The sequence below is a fragment of the Enoplosus armatus genome, chromosome 12, assembly GCF_043641665.1.
Source record: "Enoplosus armatus isolate fEnoArm2 chromosome 12, fEnoArm2.hap1, whole genome shotgun sequence".
NCBI classification, from domain to species: domain Eukaryota; kingdom Metazoa; phylum Chordata; class Actinopteri; order Centrarchiformes; family Enoplosidae; genus Enoplosus; species Enoplosus armatus.
In genome coordinates, this window is record NC_092191.1 from 5,401,278 (window position 1) to 5,421,261 (window position 19,984).

The following is a 19,984-nucleotide window of genomic DNA, read 5'->3' on the forward strand; positions in this document are numbered from 1 at the left end:
CCTATAGCTACTGTATAGTTGAAGTCAAACTGTTCATTTTGTGTTGGCCATCCAGTTCACGTAAGTCATGTAGCTTTAGCCACGTACTTTATATGGCTTTGATGGCTAATAATACCATTTCTCTACTGCTTGAACAGTAATTTATTACACAACTGGCCTTAAAGCTTGATAATGTTAACATTATTATTTCTTTGAAATTAATTTATTAAAGTGCACATTATGTTCTCTGGAAGAGAAATGCAAAAATAATTTTATTATTCATTAATAAAGTACAAATCAACTAAACTTTTGGTTTTTGTGTCTTTTTAAAAAAAAAAAAAGTTAGCATGTTTAGCAAGTCACACAAGGTCATGTTCGCTTTTTGGGTATTTTTGATTTTTGGCAACTTTCCCCACCTTTTTGTGCTATACTTAGAATTTTACATTTTAATGAATTATATTCCAAATTTGAATGCAATATTCATCAAAATCTATCAAAAACCACAGAGGAGGAAGTAAGAGAGGAAGTGAAGGCGACATAGTCTTGATTGACAGCTTGACAACTGTACAGCCTGCCAGAAATTCAACAGAAGAAGAAGAAGAAGAAGAAGAAGAAGAAGAAGAAGAAGAAGAAGAAGAAGAAGAAGACCGCTTGACAGTGGATTGGGGTTAGTGGTGTAGCTAGCTGGCAGGTGGGGATCCAGATTTAAAATGTCTGACTGGGAAGACGAGTACGAGGATGGCGTTGCTATCGAGAAGCCGGCGACCAAATCACCTCTGACTGAATGGAAATTGCCGTGTGATGCCCGTCAAAGGGAAAATGAATGTTTCGGTGTAAGAAGTGGCGCCAGGTTCGGAGGTCCCAGAGAGGGGAGAGGTGATCGTAGCGGCGAGGGATCCGAGTACGGAAGTCGGAGAGGTGGACCGTTTCCCCGGAGCGCGGGACGACGAACCTTTGGCGATGAAAAGTCGGACTCTTCCCCGCCTGTGACTATCACGGTGGAAAACGCTTCAGTTGGGAGGGTAATAGGTGGGTTTCTAATGCAGCATTTTCAGTTTCAAAGGCTAAACCAAGTTGCGCACTTAGTCGCAGTTTTAGCTAGCTATTTCATACGACTTCGCTGTTAGCTAGTGATGCTAAATCAGCGGATCGAAAGGGTTTGACGGGTGATCCCCATTCTGCCCATGAGCTGTTTAGTGTGTGGCTATGTCCTGTACAAGTGTAGCGTATGTTACTTATGTTTCCACTGTGTATCTAACACTGTGTAGAGATTTTGGTCTGTGTCTGAATGAGTTTCAATCCTGCTGAAGGTCGCGGGGGAGCCAAAATTCGTGAACTTGAAGAGAGCTCCGGTGCGAGAATCAAGGCAAGTTGACTAATGCTAGTGTCAGAGTAAGTTAAAAGCTTAACAGCACATCCATGAATAGATTGCTGGTGCTGGGCAACTATAATGTACACTTCAGAATGGAAAACTGCCTGCACATGTGGACATGATTAACAATGCTTCAAAGACAGATGTTTTTCCTGAGGTCTGAGGAAGGAACAAGAAAGCAGACTGGGATATTTCTCTTTATCTAAATCAACTAAAGTGAATAGTTGGCTACAATTGTAAATGACAGAGGTCAGATTATCAGATATAATCGGAACTGTAAAATAAATATACGAAACTCCTCAGACGATGTAAACTGGCAATGGACTGTGTAGGTTCGAAGTTTTTTAATAGATTATTAGATCTATCTGTAAATCATCTTCAGAATTGAACTAGTCAGTATATAGCAGTGTGAAATGTGATTTAAAGTCCATTTAAGACCTTAACAATTCAATATCTTGGTTGGTTATGAGCAAGACATGTACAAGATTACAGTATTTTTGGGACTGAACCTAACAGCCAGGCTTGACTGTATCATTTGCTAAACAAAGACATTTTGGATGAACAGGCACTGTGGTCAGAGCATGTATAGGATGTTAGTTTTAGTCCCTGTGTGTAACTCTGCTGCTGTTTTTTTTTTTAGATAAACAAGGGGGAGTATGAAGGTGAGGTGGTCATCTTTGGTTCCTCTGCCGCCCAGCAGATGGCCAAGGAGATGATTGAAGACTTGGTGGCAGATGGCAACTCTCGATTTCGTGATGGTACGAAGGCATTTTCTAGAAAATGTTGAAAATGTTGGCCACATTTGTCACTTTTAATATGAACTCTTTTTGTGTCTAATCGGCCTCAAGTACAAATTGTGCTGTATGTGAGAAAATTCTTTTTCTCGTTTTTGTGTTTTAGTGGGGGCCCTAGTGAATAATACTTGACAGAGCCACGCAGACTGGAGTTTTAACTGAATGACTGTTCATGTCGAGAGAGAAATCGTTAGGTTTTTTTTCAATAGTGTCTTCCAGTTCCTTGGATAGAGGAATGTGAGTTCACGCAAGGAAGTATGAGCAACGATTGCTTGGTACTCTCAATGATATTCTTCAACTGACAACTGTGACAGTTGTAACTTAGACAAGTGACATTTCAGCTATTTTCACTGTAACTGAAAGTTCAATTGCTTTAAGCACTTACACTTCAGCTGACACTTCAGCTTCTTGAAGCTCTTACTGTGTGTTCAAACAGAACGTGGAACGAATTTAGAGGCAGCACGGTTTCATACAAAGTCAATTTTCTTTTTTCATAGATTTGCACTTATCCTGGGGCTGTATGAGTCTACTTCAGGAACATACGGGGGGGGGGGGGGGGTACAGAGACCTGAAGAAACATCTGTACAGTTGGCACAGTGGCTGTTTGCGGCAAATCGACACGGGCTGCACAAACAGTCCAGCTGAATGTTCTCAAGGCAAGAATTTGAATTGCTTTCTGTCTGAACACCTTCAGACATTTCAGACCCCTTCACTACTTCAACTTAAGTGCTTTTGGATTTCGTCTATCTACTGGAATAAGAATTTATAATAAGATATACTGATATGATATAAACAGAAATTAAAAATATCTCACTATATACAGTGAATTTGATCTTATCCATAGCAGTGTCACCAGGTCCTCTAGGGGTGCTTGTGACCTGTTCATTTCTATATTGACCTTTTGTCCCAAAAATATTAGCATAAGGTTCTGTTACCTGCTGATACTTGGTTACACTACTACACTGCAGTTTATAAATGAAAATGAATCTCCTGCAGCATACTGATCTGTTTCTCAGGTCTTGGTAGGGGGGAAGGCTATGGAAGAGGAGGAGGTGGTGATGGAGGAAGTTACAGAGGGGGAGGTGATGGAGGAGTAAGGAATGGCTCCGTCTGGTCTGCTGCAGAATTACAGGCTGCGGATGTCGTCCCAGTCCGTGCATCTATCGACTGGAACACCATCCGGGAGAACAAGGACAAGTATGAGGCGCTCAAGTGGAAGGGTGAGGGCTCATATATTGTCATTACTGTGGATACACTGCAGTCCACAGGTATTTGGAAAGTGATAGGGTTTGGCCTTACCGCAGCATAATGGTTTCAAAATTAAACAATGTCTATGAGTTTAAGAAGTGAAGACCTTTTACCTTTATAAAGGCCAAACAAAACTGTCCTATTATGACTACTACGTTTAATTCCCTTTTTTGCTCGCCCTTGTTTGTTGTTACCAGCTTACGTTGATTAGTTTATCCTTGTGATATGATGCCAGAATTTCATTTCCAAACACGAATGTGCCTCAATCATTGCTTTAAACTCCGTAATATTTGCAACTTCCTCCAGACCTCCCACCCATGAAGAAAAGGTTTTACACAGAGGCAGAGAGTGTATCCACGCTCACAGCAGAGGAAGTCAGTGAATTTAGGTACATCTGATACCTTTTTATCTCATCGTCTTGTTCCCAGTGTCCACATTATATTATACAAGTGCCATGACTCTGAGGGAGTTATTGGCAGGCTTGCAAAACCTCAAACCTTTTCCATTACAGCCTCAGACAAATAGGTGGCACCATTTATCCACCTCTTCATGTTTATCTGAGCTGGTCTGGCTGTAAGTCTTGCAGCATACTCTATGTACATTTGTAGTGTAGACACCTCCAAGTCTACTACTCTTGAAATTAGACAAGCCCTGTTAATCTCTGTTAGCTGTCTGTCTCTGGGTCAATGTCACCTTTACAAATTCATGTTCATTACATTTATTTTGCATTGAAAATGGTGTGGATTTTGAAATTGAAAGAATATTCTTTGTCCAACTTGTAAACAAAGAAGAAAACCAACACAATATACAGTTGATTTTCATGTGGTTTTTGGACTAAACTAAACAAACTACAGCTAAACACATTACGTATTCGTCTTTTTTCTCTCGTGTAGTTTGGAATCAACCACTCTACCCTTTCAACCAGTTCCACAATGTTCATGTTGGTGTTGTATTTATCCTCAGGAAGGAGAATAACAATATCTTTGTGGACGACCTGAAGGAGGAGGGGGAGAAGCGGCCCATTCCCAATCCCTGTCGCACCTTTCTGGAGGCCTTTGAGTTTTATCCAGAAATCATGGAAAATATTGAGCGAGTTGGCTTTGCCAAACCAACCCCCATCCAGGTATAAGCCTGGCACCTGGGCAAATTAATTTTGTAATTTATCAATTATCATACTTGGTATTACTGCTGAATATGTTGGAATCAGAAGAACCCAGATTCACCAATGATGAACTTAATGATGTGTTAGACTTTTGCACAGCTGTAGCTGACATTTATGTTGGGTCAACATTGATAACCTTTTATCTACTGTACTTTAATAACTCAATTGCGGCTGAAAAAAGAGATGGAAAAATAGATAGTTCAGAATAAATTGTAAAGTTGGCTGTATGCCTATCTTTATCTAGTGAGTGATACACGGAAACAAAAGAGTGATTTTTGTTTAAAATAGGAGGGAGTGAGCCACCTATCTAGAGATAATGTAATATTTTACAATTAGTATTCTCTAGATTTCTATCATTACACCTCCATTACAAGGTCATATAAAATGTTCGTGCAGTTACTTCCTTCCCAGAGTTCATGTTCTCAGAGACTCAACAGGACACGTTCCACTGAATGTGCTCTTACGTGCACTACTGAAAGGACAAGACATGCCAGAGAGATGCGTCATGATATCATTATTATGACTATTAATCATGGGTTCTCATCACATGACACAAGCTATAGGTCATTCTAGTGGTAGAAATGTACGGTTTATCCCTAACAGTTACAGATAGTTTCACCTCCATACATATTGAACCTATACTACAGAAGCCAGAGATGATTTAAACATTCCGACATGTTTCTGAATAATATCTAAATGTAAATCACAGGAGTCGAATACGATCAATATGCATAGGTTTTGGATGTGTTTCCTTAATTTACTCTCTTAGGCTGGAAATGTTGCTCTCAACGGCTGTGTCAGTGCTAAATTCAAAGAAATGCTGCGAGGAGAAATGAAACTGCATCATCTCTCTCTCTCTGATTTCACTTTCATTTCACAATAAGAGGCTTGGTCAGATGGAATGTAATACCACTGGTTTGGGCTTTCAAATAGTTGCCCAGCCAGCTCTCTATAAAGCAATGACTGTGTTATATGTCAAGATGATGTACTGGTCCACCCTGCAAACTACTAATACCTTCTGTTGTGATTAGTTTCCCTTGGGTGTATGTGGTATTTGGTACATTCTTGCCAGGTCTTACAGTCTCAAAGGAAACAGTGTTTTGTCAATCTGGGTCTCCCACCCATGTCTCCAACATGTGAATACCCCTAAAATCGTAAATAATAAATTGTCCTTTTTTTATGTTTCTGTTTATGAACAGGTTAAACAAACAAGATGCATTGTGTAAATACTGATACTGATACTAGCTGTTTCCCCCTGCATGTCATGTCATGTCTTTTGCTGAGTTGGGCTAAACATGTCCTGACTCCAGCTCTATAATTAATGCACAGACATGAGATTGATATCGATTGTTCTCACCCCCCTTTTGGACGGAAATAATGAAAGAAAGAAAGTATATATTTGATCTTAAATGCTGTCTTTAAAAAAGTTATTACTTTTCTTAAATTTGACTATGCTCTCTTGACTCTCTTGTTTTCTGCCTCTCTGCTGCCAAAGCAACCAAAACGGGCAGCAACCCTTTTGTTCTGTCTTCTCTTCCCTTCTTCCCAAATTCCTTTCTTACCCTCTGTCTCCTTATGCCATGTTTTCCATATTTGTTTCATAGTATTCAATTAGTCAAATGTTTCAAGTCTCAAGAAAGCCACACTTGAAAGCTTACATCTAGCTACCCTTAGACTTACATTATGGATTAAGTTCTGACTTAACTTCAACTTTTATGTGATTTTAATTATAATGTAATAAGATAATTTCTCTTAAGTAGTTACAGTAGGACCACCTAGATGATTTTTTATTTTAAAGAACAAAGCTCATGTTTAGGTTAATCTTGTCACCCACTTAAATTTGTGTTCCCATTTTTTAAATGTTATCTGTAAATTGTTTTTGTTTGTTTCTTCACCAGTCTCAGGCATGGCCAATCTTGATGAGCGGGGAGGACCTGATAGCCATCGCTCAGACAGGAACAGGGAAAACCCTGGCCTACCTGCTGCCTGGGTTCATCCACATGGATGGACAGGCTGTGTGAGTACAGCACCTGTTGCTTTTTAGTGCGTTTGTATCTTGGCTTTAAGGCATTGTGATGCCTAATGTGCTTTCATGTCATTTTTCCAAACAGCGAAAGTACTGAGTCAGAGGTGTGCAGCTTTGTTAACTGTGCCTGTTTTGGCAAACTCTGCCTTTTTGTCCTTCCCTCCTTCTTTGATAGACCTAGAGCTGAGCGGGGCGGTCCAGGCATGTTGGTGCTGACTCCCACCAGAGAGCTGGCCCTGCAGATTGAAACTGAGTGCAAAAAGTACAGCTATAAGAGCTACAAAAGGTCTAGCACTCATATTATCACACGTCATTAAGGATGATCTTAGAATCAATAATTAATTGCGATGTAGAGGCGACGTGACCGTGACTGTTCCGTCTGTACCGTCTCAGTGTCTGTATCTATGGCGGAGGGGATAGGAGAGGCCAGATCAACCTGGTGAAGGGCGGAGTGGACATAGTGATTGCTACACCAGGACGACTAAATGATCTGCAGATGAATGAGCTCATCAATCTTCACTCCATCACCTACTTGGTCAGCTGTTTGTGTCTTTGTATATTCGTTTTTTGTGTGAGAAGGATCGAAAGTTTGGGTGGGTCCACGGTCCACAATATAACCTTTTCCATTTTCCAAATTGCCTCACAAATATTTGTACATTTTAGCACTGCTCAACCCGGTGGGAATCGCACTCCTAATAACAGCAATCTCGTTGCCTCACTATTCCTGGCACAAACCAATATAGCAACAGTTGTTCTGTTTTTGGGATGTGTGTGTTTTTCTTAAATGTTTGTGTGTGTGCGTGTGCGTGTGCGTGTGTGTGTGTGTGTGTGTGTGTGTGTGTGTGTGTGTGTGTGTGTGTGTGTGTGTGTGTGTGTGTGTGTGTGTGTGTGTGAGTACAGATAAGTTGTGTTTAATAACTGCTCTCATCATTGGGAAAAGGTGCTGGACGAAGCTGACCGTATGCTGGATATGGGCTTTGAACCCCAGATTATGAAGATTCTCCTGGACATCCGCCCAGACCGACAGACTGTCATGACCAGGTTTTTCGTCATGTGGTTAATGAGCAGGACATGAAGTGCCTAAGATTGACCTTGAGCATGAAAACCATCCAGTGTTTCTTCCCCAGTGTGGAGAGAGAGTTATAATGCATATATTAATAAATTTATGGAATATGTTTCATCATGCTAAAAAAAAAAGGATTGATGTCTAAATAGAAAAGTTAAATATTTGGTATCACAACTGTGTGTTATTGATCCACATTTTCCCCAAGGCAAGGAATGAAAGATAAATATTATTTAATAAATAATGGGACATTTTAAAGCAAATTCAACCTCTGCATTCATTTACTTTGTCACGCTGTTCCTCACAGAAGTGCTATGGTGATTTTCTTTGTAATGTTGAAGGATGTACAGTCTAGAAATTAAACTAAATGTAATTTTTCAATTGTAAACCGGCATGTTTCAGTGCCACCTGGCCCACCGGTGTGAGACGATTGTCCAAATCCTACCTAAAGAATCCCATGATGGTTTATGTGGGCACCCTGGACTTGGCGGTCAGTGAAATTAATACAGTGTATTGATTTGATGTTTTATGTTCTCTTACTTTGTCCTGCCTGAACACTTTCTCTGACTGTGAGGCAATTAAATGAGAACAAAATGAGAAGTTCCTGTTTCTACAAAAACAGCTTAAATATTTCTTCATTATTTATTGTTGGCAGATATTTAATGGCTCTTAAAAAGTGAATTTCAGATGCTGTGTGCTCCCATCTAGAATACATGTTAACGGGCTTCCTGTGTTTCTCTGGGTCAAAGGCAGTTAACACAGTGCAGCAGACAGTGCTGATCATCCATGAAGAGGAGAAAAAGTCCTACATGTTTGACTTCCTCAGAAGCATGCTGCCCCAGGATAAAGTCCTCATCTTTGTTGGCAAGAAGATTGTGTGAGTGGGGAGTCAATCACTAACTTGTAAACAAGGGAGTAAATTATGATTTTTAGCTACAACCCACAGTTGCTGGAGTGGAGAATCACACTTTGGCAGCTCTTACCACCTACACTAACAGTTTCCTGTGTGTCTCTGTATGCAATCTCAGGGCTGATGACCTGTCCAGTGACATGTGTCTGCAGGGTCTGGCTGTGCAAAGTCTCCATGGTGACCGTGAGCAGTGTGACCGTGAAGAAGCCCTCAAGGACTTTAAAGAGAGTATGTAACAGGAAGGAAAATGTGGTTTAAAAAGTAGGCTCTTCTGAAAACTGAAACTGAAATGTTGGTGTTTATCTGGTGCTCCTTCCGTGAAGCCAGTGAGCTACCACAAGTGAAGGCTGGAGGATCTAATTGACCACACAAAACAACAACAGTGTTATGTTTTTCCAGGTCGAGTTCGTATCCTGGTCGCCACAGACTTGGCATCACGAGGGTTGGATGTCCATGACATAACGCATGTCTTTAATTATGACTTCCCACGTAACATAGAAGAGTATGTCCACCGCGTGGGCCGCACTGGCAGAGCAGGGTAAGGGTTTTCTGCCTTCTCCAGGGGTTACTGCCCGTGTCCGGCTGTTCATAGGTTAGTTTGTGATGTTGATGCATTTATGTCCCAGGCGTTCAGGTGCTGCAGTTACCCTGGTAACAAGAGAAAACTGGAGGATGGCCGCTGAGCTGATTCCCATCCTGGAGCGAGCTGGACAGGTTAGTAGGACAGGAAGTTCATTTAAGATACAAATAGAAATTTCAGGCATGCACAATAGTATATACCTTCTACTGGTATTTTGATTCAGATTTAATAAAACATCTTGCAAACCACAGATAAACATATGTAATCTTGGTGAATCCTGTTGCAGGACATCCCTGAGGAGCTGGTGCTCATGGCAGAGAGATACGAGAAGCACAAGAGGGAGAAGGAAATGTGCAATCCAGGGGGAGGACAGGGGCGACGAGGAGGAGTTGGAGGTGGAGGAGGAGGAGGTGGAGGTGGAGGATGGGGAAGGAGAGATGGTGGAGGGAGAGGAGGCAGAGATCGAAGCCAAAACTGGGGATTCTAATGCATGATTGTCCATGTCAATAAGACGATCTGTTAACATAAATAGATGGTAATGACATTCATTTATTCTGATATTCTGATTGAATAATAATTTTAATGTTCACTCTCTTAGACTTTTTCTTTCTCAACAGGGTGGAGTAGGATCTGAAACTGCCTGTGTTCGAATGTATATTTCATTTTTTTAAATTTGATTTTTTTTTTTTATTCGCTTTGAAAAGTTTTTTGTTTGTTTTTTTGGTGGATTATCATCCATTGTCATTTAGAGGCAGTTACACCTCATTATGTTGTCCTCCTGTTTTAAAAATGTTTAAAATGCACAATTCTGACAGTTTTCTTCTGTCTGTAACTCACCAACCACAGCAGTGTTTAGTATCCCTCTGAATATTTTATGTAATTCTTGATTTGGACAGAAAGACATCTGTATAATAAATTCTCCTTTTAAAGACACTTGACACCCAGTGTGTATTTTATTGGCTTAGTAACGTTCATATTTACAGTATGATACAGTAATGATTAAATCTGCTTTGCATCATTTCCATACCTCCACAATCTGGGGAAAAATGCCTAGAAGATGCTAAAGGTAAAGGTTATTTTATTACCATTAAAACTTGGAAAATGCATGTTTTTCATTTATGTTTATTATATGTAGTAACTAGTCTTAATCTTAACATTGCTGCTCATTATTTTACAAAGCATTGTTTCAGACTTGAATGCATATTTTCTACCCTCCCCAGACAGCCATTGGTTTCCATTATGTCCACACAATATGAAAAACAACCTGGGAGATACTTGGAACTTGCATTGTAGGAAATCAGCAGATGAAAGATCAAATTTAATTGACAAGTCTTGTAGGTTGATATTGTTCATGTTCACTTTTTAGTGCTGGCGCCAAGTCAAAATATCTCAGAAGTTTCCATCAGTACAGTCTTTACAAGTTGTTTTTCATTCCCCACTGAAATGAACAGAAGCTAGTATAAGCTGGATATTCATGTTGCTTTTCATATTTTAATTGCAGATTGGGTTGGCTGTCTGCTTCATCAGCTTCTGTGGTGTGTATGGATGCCCATTACCTCCGCCTCAGGTTAGATGCCATTTCAAGGTACTGTACATATCCTACCAAGATGAGTCAGTTGTTTTGGCTTGATGAACTGAAGGGAAAAGGGCAGAACTAACAATACACTTCCTGCTTGACGAAGCGAAGTTCAATAATGTAGCTAAATCCGTTTCTACAAGGTGTAAATGTCATACATTTGTGATACTACAGGGTAGAAAGGCCTCATGACAATAGATTTGTTTGGCTGTGGTATTGGTGAGGTCTGTAGTGAATTAATACTTCCAACGAAGGAACACGTTAACATTTCAACAAGTTGTGTGGTAGCGTCTGTTGACAACTCTGTCTGGAGTGTGGCACAGGAATAATTATAGACGTTTGTGTTTAACTGTTATGAATTAAGAAATGGAGGCATTTAATGAGAGCTCTCGCTGCTTCTCTGGTTTATTTATTTTTTGATGGTACATTGCTTACACATCTTTAAACTTAAGAGAGGCATTTTTAAATTGACCACAAAATGGAAACTAAATGTTAAAGCAGAACTGAAATGAAGAATGAGATGATATAATAGACAAAGAAATAGAAAAAAAAAAAGTAATTTTACAGTTCCATTTTAACAATTATTAATTCAATCATTTAATATAGTTATTAATTTACAGATTCATTATCTATTTTATTCTATTATCTATCTATTTATTTTTCTTTCTTTGGCTTAAATGTAGAACTTCTCACGCTGACATTACAAAGTATTTAACAAACAATAAAGCATGAGAAATGAAAAAGCAAGGCATTCATTAAAAATTAGGTTTAGATAACAATACATTGGGTAAACACACAAGAATTTAATCATTACAAATAAACTGTATTACATAAATGCCATTTTGATTATGCTCTCTTGAAAATTTGATCTGGGTTTAGTTTCCCAATTTGTTTTTTGTTTGATGTCGTTTGAAAATAGGAAAGCCCTTGTCATGTTCCTCCGTGATACGACGAGCCAGATTATTGCACCTGGTCCGGGCAGGACCGGAGAGCAGGTTCTGAGTTGGGATGAAGAAGTTGTGGAGTACACCATGTTTCAGCCGGGCCACAAAGTCCTTCAGGAGCAGATGAAAACAGTGGCTCAGACTTGAGGCCCTCCAATCAGTGTCTTTAGTTCTAGTGCAGCAGGCATGTAAGAACGTGGTCTTGGCATGGTAGGAGCAGAACTTGTCAAATGAAGAGTCCTCTTCCTTCAGCAGATTGAGAAGGTACTTTAGGAGCTTCAAACATTCCTTCCTGTATGTTAAGAGAAAGGAACCAGACAATAATTATATGGTCAGTATTTCCAAACACATACAGAAACTACAGTGTTCTACTTTCACTTCAGGAATTAGTTTGTTCAAATCTAACCTGCAGCAGCGTTCTCCGCCCTTTTCACAGCATGTCTTCTGCGATCCGTGATTCTTCAGTATGGCCTTCTCAATATGAGAGAATGAAACACGCCAAATGTCTGTGTGTTATAGAAGACAAAATAGTCAATCAGCCGGGAAACTTCCCCTTTTTCTAGTCTTCATTCATGAAACAGCTCATGTGAAAGTTTACGTAACACGACGATGTGAAACTGTTGAATACGGTAAATGTAGTTTGTGCTCTATTTCTCCAGGGGTGGGCACTTCTGTGGCTCCCATGAAAGGACAAAATTATTTCAAATGCTAGGAGCTTGTCATAAGATGATGAGCTCAAGATATGCCATAGTATTGGGGAAACTAGTGAAATACTGTTTTGTTTAGTGGTATGTAAACAGCCAGTGGATCATTTCTGTAAGTCGCTATCTGATTATAGTTCACCAATTAGGAGAAGTTAGACTTACCCTTAGCAAGGACCCCATCTTTTTCCACTGTACCCCTGCCTTCATATTTTGGGACAAGATAATATGGCTTTCGCTTGTGTTCCTGCTTTACTTTACGTCCCAGCCAGTCCTCTATTTTAAGGCCTTCTCTGGTGAAAGCTGGCCAGCTTGATTTAACGACGAGACAGAGAACAACATCCAGTGAAATGGTGATTGATTGTAGTGTTGTGGTCAGGGTCACTGCAGGGCAGCCTTTTTTCTTTTTTATCACCTCCCATTCTGAAAGGACAAACGAGAAATACGATCGAAATGTTCTCTATTATTATACACTACATTTACGATGTTACTATATCAGACATTTTCTTTAAGATTTATATCTTTGGATGTTTTTCATTGAACATTGATATATATTCCCATCTAAGACAAAGGGTCAGGGTAGTCTACAGACAGTACCATCTTAAAAAAAGACTTTTGATCACAGGGAAGGGCATTTCGTCGCTGCCAGCCACAGATTCCCAAACTGCATTTGACCAACTCTTCCCATTTCCCAACAATTTAAAAAGTGCTCATTTTGGTACTCACCTTTAAATTCCTTGACACTTTTCTTCACTTCTCCCCTGAACTCCTTAAGCATTTTACTGGCGGACAAAGTGGTGGTCTCTTGAAATGTTTTCAGAGGGCTATTGCCACGTTTTAATGCCACACTGTAAAAGGCTCCATCTTCTCCAAAAGGTTCAATGTTCACTCGGTCAACAGGAATGGGCAGCATGACATCAAATTCATCAGGATTAGAAATCTGTATACGCAGAAACATCACTGTGTAATACACCAATTATACACTGACATAACAGTCCAAAGTACCATATGGGTACATTTCTTCTAACCTGAGTGCTACGGACCATGTGTCGATCACTAACCCTTTCCTCAAGAGATGATGGAACCCACTAAATTGACTTACCTTTAGATTTTCATAGTAACTTCCAGTACGTAGTGGTTCCTCTACTTCTTTAAAGCATAGAGTCTTCTTTTTCAAATGCACGATGATCTGATTTATTATTTTATTGACGACTTCTGCTGCATCTGCTCTTTCGTTCCTCTTAATCTTAATCAACTCCAGAGTTGTGCGGAGGAGAGAGTCCACTGCAGCTTTGTCATCACAGCTGTCTTGTGGTACACAAGCCTTCATGGTGTCCTTAGGGGTCGCTGGCTGCCTCTTCGTTGTCTTCTCTGTGAATTCTTCTGGTGAATTGGCTTTGTCAGTACATGTTTTTGCTTTTTTGGTCTTTATAGAAGCCTTTGTGGTTTCTTTTGGCGTCGGTGGATGCGTATTTGTTGTCACTTCAGCTACTGGTGATTTAGCCTTCACACCACGTGTTTTTACTTTTGTGGTCTTTAGAGAATCCTTCGTGGTGTCCTTTGGTATCGCTGGCTGCGTCTTCGTTATCCCCTCTGCAGGTTGTTCTGTCGTTTTGGCCCTGCCAGTATACGTTTTGGCTTTTGTGCCTTGTACAGGAGCCTCTGTGAAAGGTTTTGTGGTCTTGTCTTTTCCTGTGCTCTGTACAGATGGCTTCTCCTCAGTGTGGTTTGCCTTTTTCCGCTCCTTTGGTTTCTGTTCCTTTGTGGTGCCATTCTGCCTCTCCTCTGTAAAGTCTTTCTCTGGACATCCGGGCTGAGATACCCGTTTCATTTCCTCAGGTCTAGTTTTACTCTCGGCACACTTCGTGTCAGGACTCTTGCGTGGTCTCCCTCTACCAGTCATGATGGTGCGATAAGAAGAATGAAACTGGTCCGTCAGTTACACTCAGTAACACAAGTGCTTCTGGCAACAGTATGAGAACACGCCCCTTATCTACTTGACAGTCTGCCCTTTAGCATGTCTGGAAAACTGATATTTAGACATTTTGTGTCCCATGATAGAGAACTGAGTTTTCCTGCTAAACATAATGTTTATTTGATCCTCTTACAATTTGTTTAAAAATCATTGACGATTGCGATTTTATTCCTGTACCAATAGCTACATCTTGTGGATGAAAGTGTGTATTGCAAGGATGCGCTGATTTTTGTTCAACATGTCCTGTAAGATTGGAAAATTTAAGGTATCTGTCACGTTTTGTGGCAAAAAAAATGACTTAAGACCAAAGCCCAACATTTTGGTTGAAACATGTTTAATGTTGCAAAGAGGCTCATGCCATCTTACAGTAAGGTGCAGTAGCTTATGCCAATTTAAGTTTCTCCAGTGCAAGTGCAAAGTTAGCAAAATGCCAATCAAAGTGCTTTAAGAGTCAACAGGTGGTCCACTTGGAGTCCCTCAGGAAGGACACATTTGGACCATTTGTTTTAAGTGCTTTTTAAAGCTTAAACACAACAAATCACTAAGTTCTACTAATCTACTACTCAGAAGAACCTAGTTTTAACTTCTTGCCATAGGCTCCTACAGAGCACTATGTAGTCGCAAACAAACACTAAAAGCAAGACAACATGTACCATGTAAAGTGACCAGGACCTGCACTCCACAGAGCCAGAGAGGTGATAAATTTCAGTACCTGTAATTGTTCAATGTCTCAATATCACAGAAAGGTATTGCCATGAATCAACAGTGCACATTTAAAACTACCTGTTTGATATTACATTGTACGTAATGGTAATCTAACCACTGAAATGGAGTCAGGAGTGCCGCCTCAAGGATTTAAGATCTGAATGTTGTTCTTTCCTTCGAATGCTTTTGCGATGCATTGTGATGATTAACCAGTCTTTGATTATTAAGTTGAAGCAGCCAATTGTAGGATGAAGTTGGATGACCGATGTCCTGCCCTGGGAGACCTTGGGGTCGGCAGAGTAGCACAACATTCATTTGTTCCTCTGGGCCTTCTGGGCGGACTTGGTAACTTTACCAGTGGTGGAGACCTTCTTCTCCACGCCTTTAATCACACCGACTGCCACGGTCTGACGCATGTCACGCACCGCAAAACGACCTGCAAAGTGAGGAGGAGTAATGACAGATATTTTAAGTGACGGTTTCATCTGGTATCACTTACAGTGGAGTCATAATTCAACAAATCCTCTACACTTGAACTTACCAAGTGGAGGGTACTCAGAGAAGCTCTCAACACACATTGGCTTGCCAGGAATCATATCCACAATGGCAGCATCTCCAGACTTGAGGGATTTGGGGTTATCCTCCAGCTTCTTGCCAGAGCGGCGATCAATCTTTTCCTTGAGCTCTGCAAACTTGCAGGCGATGTGAGCTGTGTGACAGTCCAGCACAGGAGCATAACCAGCACTGATCTGGCCAGGGTGATTAAGGATGATGACCTACAAAGCAAAGAGACAACATGGATGGCTTATTTATAGATGGACTATTTCCTTCCTGTCAAAGAACTTCACTGCAAGGACTCAAACTGTTGGCTTGTTCAGTGATTATTGCTGTGATTGTCTTATTTTGACACATTGCCTCTGTGTCAGTTTAAACCAAACAAATCCACACTGGGTGGGTGTGTGTGGTAGAAAATTTCTCAAATTTGCAGCGTGATGATCCTTTGGGGCTAAAGTGAGATTCGAAGATAACTACGTGATATGAAGCATAAAAATAGAACTATTTATAGTCTTGAGGAATTTTGTTAGAAAATCTGACTTGAGAAAGAGCTGATTATGTTCAGTCATGCTCATGTTTCATTTCTATAAATAGATCCCTCGCAATGTCTACCTGAGCAGTGAAGTTGGCAGCTTCCTGCGGTGGGTCGTTCTTGCTATCGCCAGCCACATTTCCTCTGCGAATGTCCTTGACTGACACGTTCTTGACGTTAAAGCCCACGTTGTCACCAGGGAGGGCCTCAGTCAGCGCCTCATGGTGCATCTCCACAGACTTCACCTCAGTAGTCACGTTGACGGGGGCAAAGGTCACCACCATGCCAGGCTTTAGTACACCTGTTTCCACACGGCCTACAGGCACTGTTCCAATGCCTGAAAAGAAGTTCAGCCCAGAAAACATTCAATGAAGGTGGACATAAAACCTATACTGAAAAACAAAACAACTCTGCTGTTTTGATTTAACACTCTGACCAAGAGGTGTTTCATATGCCATGTTTCAAGAGTATTTTACAATAACACCTTCCCCTATTCCCACAGCGTTTAGATTTTATCCATTTCTTAGTCGGTGCTCTACATGCCTCCTATCTTGTAGACATCCTGCAGGGGCAGACGTAGAGGTTTGTCTGTTGGACGGGAGGGGGGCTGGATGGCATCCAGAGCCTCCAGCAGTGTGGTGCCTGATGCATTGCCTTCTTTCCTATTGATCTTCCACCCCTTAAACCATGTCATCTAGAGAGAAGATAATGTCCCATATTATACAGTTATTGTCAGTTATGAGGTTTTAGGCTTGTGATTATAGTAGAAGAGAAGCAGCTCATGGTGTTTATGTTAACAAACTTAAGCCACATACTGCTGTGTAACTGACATACTGAGTTAGTTTTACGATTTTATGACTGTGTTACTGCATTTACCATTGTCTTATAACTGCCACTTGTTGAGCAATAGTTGCATTGAGCTGCTTACTAGCACAAGGGCACTCCTATGGTAATTGAAAGGGAAAAGGGTCACTCAAACTCTAGCTGCTCTGATTATTTGATTTCGACTGACAGTGACAGCAACTGGTTAGCCTGTGAGCTACAGCTTCCCACCCCTGGCACCAGCCATACAAATTAGTATTCAAATTCAAAGCGGCGTACGTCATTTGTATTACCAGTGTTTTGGGGTCTACTTACATTGGGGCTGGGCTCAAGCATGTTGTCTCCATTCCAGCCTGAAATGGGTACAAAGGCAACTGTGTCCGGATTGTAGCCAATCTTCTTGATGTAGGTGCTCACTTCCTTCACGATTTCCTCATAACGCTTCTGGCTGTAGTTTGGCTCGGTGGAGTCCATCTTGTTGATGCCCACAATGAGCTGCTTCACTCCCAGAGTGTAGGCCAGAAGGGCGTGCTCACGGGTCTGTCCGTTCTTGGAAATACCTGCCTCGAACTCTCCCACACCAGCTGCCACAATCAGCACAGCACAATCTGCCTGAAGATGCAGTAAAACATTTGTACTGTTAGTACGACAGCAGCTCTAACCACTGCACTCATTAATTCACAGTACGATTCAAAGATTATTGTGAGTATAGTAGAATAAGTCAAGGTCATTTCAATTAGAGGTGGCATGTTTAACAATAATAACTTCAAATACCAACAACTTATACTGTTCAATTGAAGCTGGTGAATGAATTTACTGCTTCTTATTGAATGCTGTTTGTTATGACTTTTGGCTGCTTGTAATAAACGCCTGTTCTACTATTACCCTCCCTATAGTCTAGAGAGTGAAGAACTTCAGAGTCAACCTCTCTCAAAAGGCACAGAGGCATACAAAGGGACCCCACAACTTTGCCATACAACATGTAATGCACACAGAATGGCTGAACATCCTCATGTTACAGACCTGGGAGGTCCCGGTGATCATGTTCTTGATGAAGTCCCTATGACCCGGGGCGTCGATGATGGTCACATAGTACTTGCTAGTTTCAAACTTCCACAGTGAGATGTCGATGGTAATGCCACGCTCCCTTTCTGCCTTCAGCTTGTCCAGCACCCAGGCGTACTTGAACGAACCCTTCCCCATCTGAGAAATAAGTAACAGATTTGTTCATAGTTGGTATGGCTGTTATGTTATGGTCAGAGGGGCGGGGGTCCTGATCTAGGGAAAGGACATTAGTTGAATCAAGAAGGCATCTTCCTCTTGCCTGTATCTCCTTACCTCAGCAGCTTCCTTTTCAAACTTCTCGATGGTTCTCTTGTCTATGCCCCCACACTTGTAGATGAGGTGGCCCGTGGTGGTGGACTTGCCAGAGTCCACGTGGCCGATCACGACAATGTTGATGTGGAGTTTCTCCTTTCCCATGGTGACTGGAGCTGGCTGAAGTCACGGGACAGTCTGTCAGCTAAAACCAGTGTTAGATTACAGTTAGTAGGGTATACGGATGGTTCGCAGGGCAGGAAACAGAAACCTTTCATGCACTAGTTATCTTGATTGTTGGATATTGAAAGGTTTTGTGTGAGCAGCAAAATATTCTTCAAAGGTGGAAAAACAATTGATTGCTTGTTACTGCATGAGAGGCTGTAGCATTTGGTAATTTAACACTGTAGGATTGAATGGGCTTTGCAAGATCACACAGCCGGAGATTCAGCAAATATATTCCAGCGCTAGAGATGAAAACACTAGTGGAGTGCTAATGGCTCCCCAAGTGACTGGCGCAGAAAGAAATTGAAATGCTGCACAAGGAAAGAGACATGAATCCATTTTCTTTAGTCCGTCAGCCCTTAAACAAACACACTATTGTCTGTTCGCTTCCGGATATGTTACATGGCAGTTATCGCTCTTGAATGGCAATAGATGTTTTCTTAAACGGTGTATCTCAGAAGATTAGGAATAGTATCAATGGCCACTGAACTGCGCCAAGCACAAACCCCTCTGCCCCTCCTACTCTCTATCCCTCCATCCATCCACACTCCTGCCCTCACTGGCACATCAAAACAACAAGACTCTGATGTTTCACAGCACCGTCCTCTTTTCACAGCCAGCAGACTTACTACAGCTTCATTCCAAGCCACAATCCACCATTTTGTCAGGTCCGATCCACTGAGAGCGTAGCAGCCATTTCTCAGACACTGCAGTGCACTGCACACAGGTTAATGCAGAGGAGAGTACACAATGTTGTTAACTCTGCAGGAGTGTTTTAACATAAGAGAAATCCACACATGAACTACCTCCCCGAGTCTTCTTAGAAATAATCCAAGTGAGAGAGGGTTTGTTTTATGTCAATCTAGTTTGCACCAGGTGGAAAAAGTCCAGTAGCTTTAATCCAACTGTAACATGAATCCCCACATGAGCTTGGCCAGACTTGTTCAGGTGAACTCACTGCCAGGACAGACAACAATTTGCATGCGAGTCTTTAAGTCATCCCTCAGATATAACGTCACGACAGCTGCCGCAGTGCGCTTTAAAGTACAACAGATGATAAAACAGCGGACATTTATACTGCGATAAATCTAATGTCTGAAGGATTTAACGGAAATGTCATCAACCCTCCGCCATGTTCTATCATCTGCCCGCCTGGATGCGTATTAACTACCAGCCGTCTGCCCTCTTTTCTGCATCACAACAATATTCCCAAAACACTGCATGGAGCCTGACCCGCTGCAGAAAGCGCTCATTCATTTCCCTGATAGCATCAAAAACAAAATCCCCTCAATGCATTATTTCATGAACTGTGTCGTACCTGAGAGCTGGCCGGTGTCAGGCTGGGTGCAGGACCGGAGAGGAGACGCTGATCCGGTTATAGCGCACAGGACAGGAGGGAGGGAGGGAGGGAGGAGGAGGCGGCGGGGAGTTGCGTAATTGCGCGCACCCGCTGCTGTGCAGCATCACAACGAGGGACCGGGAGAAGGTACCGTAAACG

The 19,984-nt window shown here is 41.4% G+C and overlaps 3 protein-coding genes across 3 annotated transcripts; 1 reads left to right on the plus strand and 2 right to left on the minus strand.

Annotated features, from left to right (window-relative positions):
- The first annotated feature begins 689 nt into the window (after nucleotides 1-689).
- ddx43 (DEAD (Asp-Glu-Ala-Asp) box polypeptide 43) lies at nucleotides 690-9,621 on the plus strand. Its single transcript, XM_070916363.1, has 16 exons — nucleotides 690-1,008; nucleotides 1,290-1,345; nucleotides 1,992-2,109; nucleotides 3,162-3,365; nucleotides 3,700-3,781; nucleotides 4,357-4,516; nucleotides 6,454-6,572; nucleotides 6,757-6,867; nucleotides 6,975-7,116; nucleotides 7,522-7,622; nucleotides 8,047-8,134; nucleotides 8,394-8,521; nucleotides 8,673-8,782; nucleotides 8,954-9,092; nucleotides 9,181-9,268; nucleotides 9,421-9,621. Exons 1-16 carry the CDS (start codon nucleotides 690-692, stop codon nucleotides 9,619-9,621), a joined length of 2,166 nt encoding a protein of 721 aa, XP_070772464.1.
- Nucleotides 9,622-11,374: 1,753 nt separating this feature from the next.
- cgasa (cyclic GMP-AMP synthase a) lies at nucleotides 11,375-14,258 on the minus strand. The gene is made up of 5 exons (XM_070916261.1): nucleotides 13,458-14,258; nucleotides 13,082-13,295; nucleotides 12,521-12,778; nucleotides 12,061-12,160; nucleotides 11,375-11,946 (listed from the first exon to the last, which is right to left on the minus strand). The coding sequence occupies exons 1-5, from the start codon at nucleotides 14,256-14,258 to the stop codon at nucleotides 11,586-11,588; spliced, it is 1,734 nt and encodes a 577-aa protein (XP_070772362.1). The 3' UTR covers nucleotides 11,375-11,585.
- A 450-nt stretch (nucleotides 14,259-14,708) lies between these two features.
- eef1a1a (eukaryotic translation elongation factor 1 alpha 1a) lies at nucleotides 14,709-18,426 on the minus strand. The gene is made up of 7 exons (XM_070915995.1): nucleotides 18,283-18,426; nucleotides 17,968-18,147; nucleotides 17,260-17,556; nucleotides 16,666-16,816; nucleotides 16,203-16,459; nucleotides 15,577-15,811; nucleotides 14,709-15,471 (listed from the first exon to the last, which is right to left on the minus strand). Exons 1-7 carry the CDS (start codon nucleotides 18,424-18,426, stop codon nucleotides 15,347-15,349), a joined length of 1,389 nt encoding a protein of 462 aa, XP_070772096.1. The 3' UTR covers nucleotides 14,709-15,346.
- Between the last annotated feature and the right edge of the window lie 1,558 nt (nucleotides 18,427-19,984).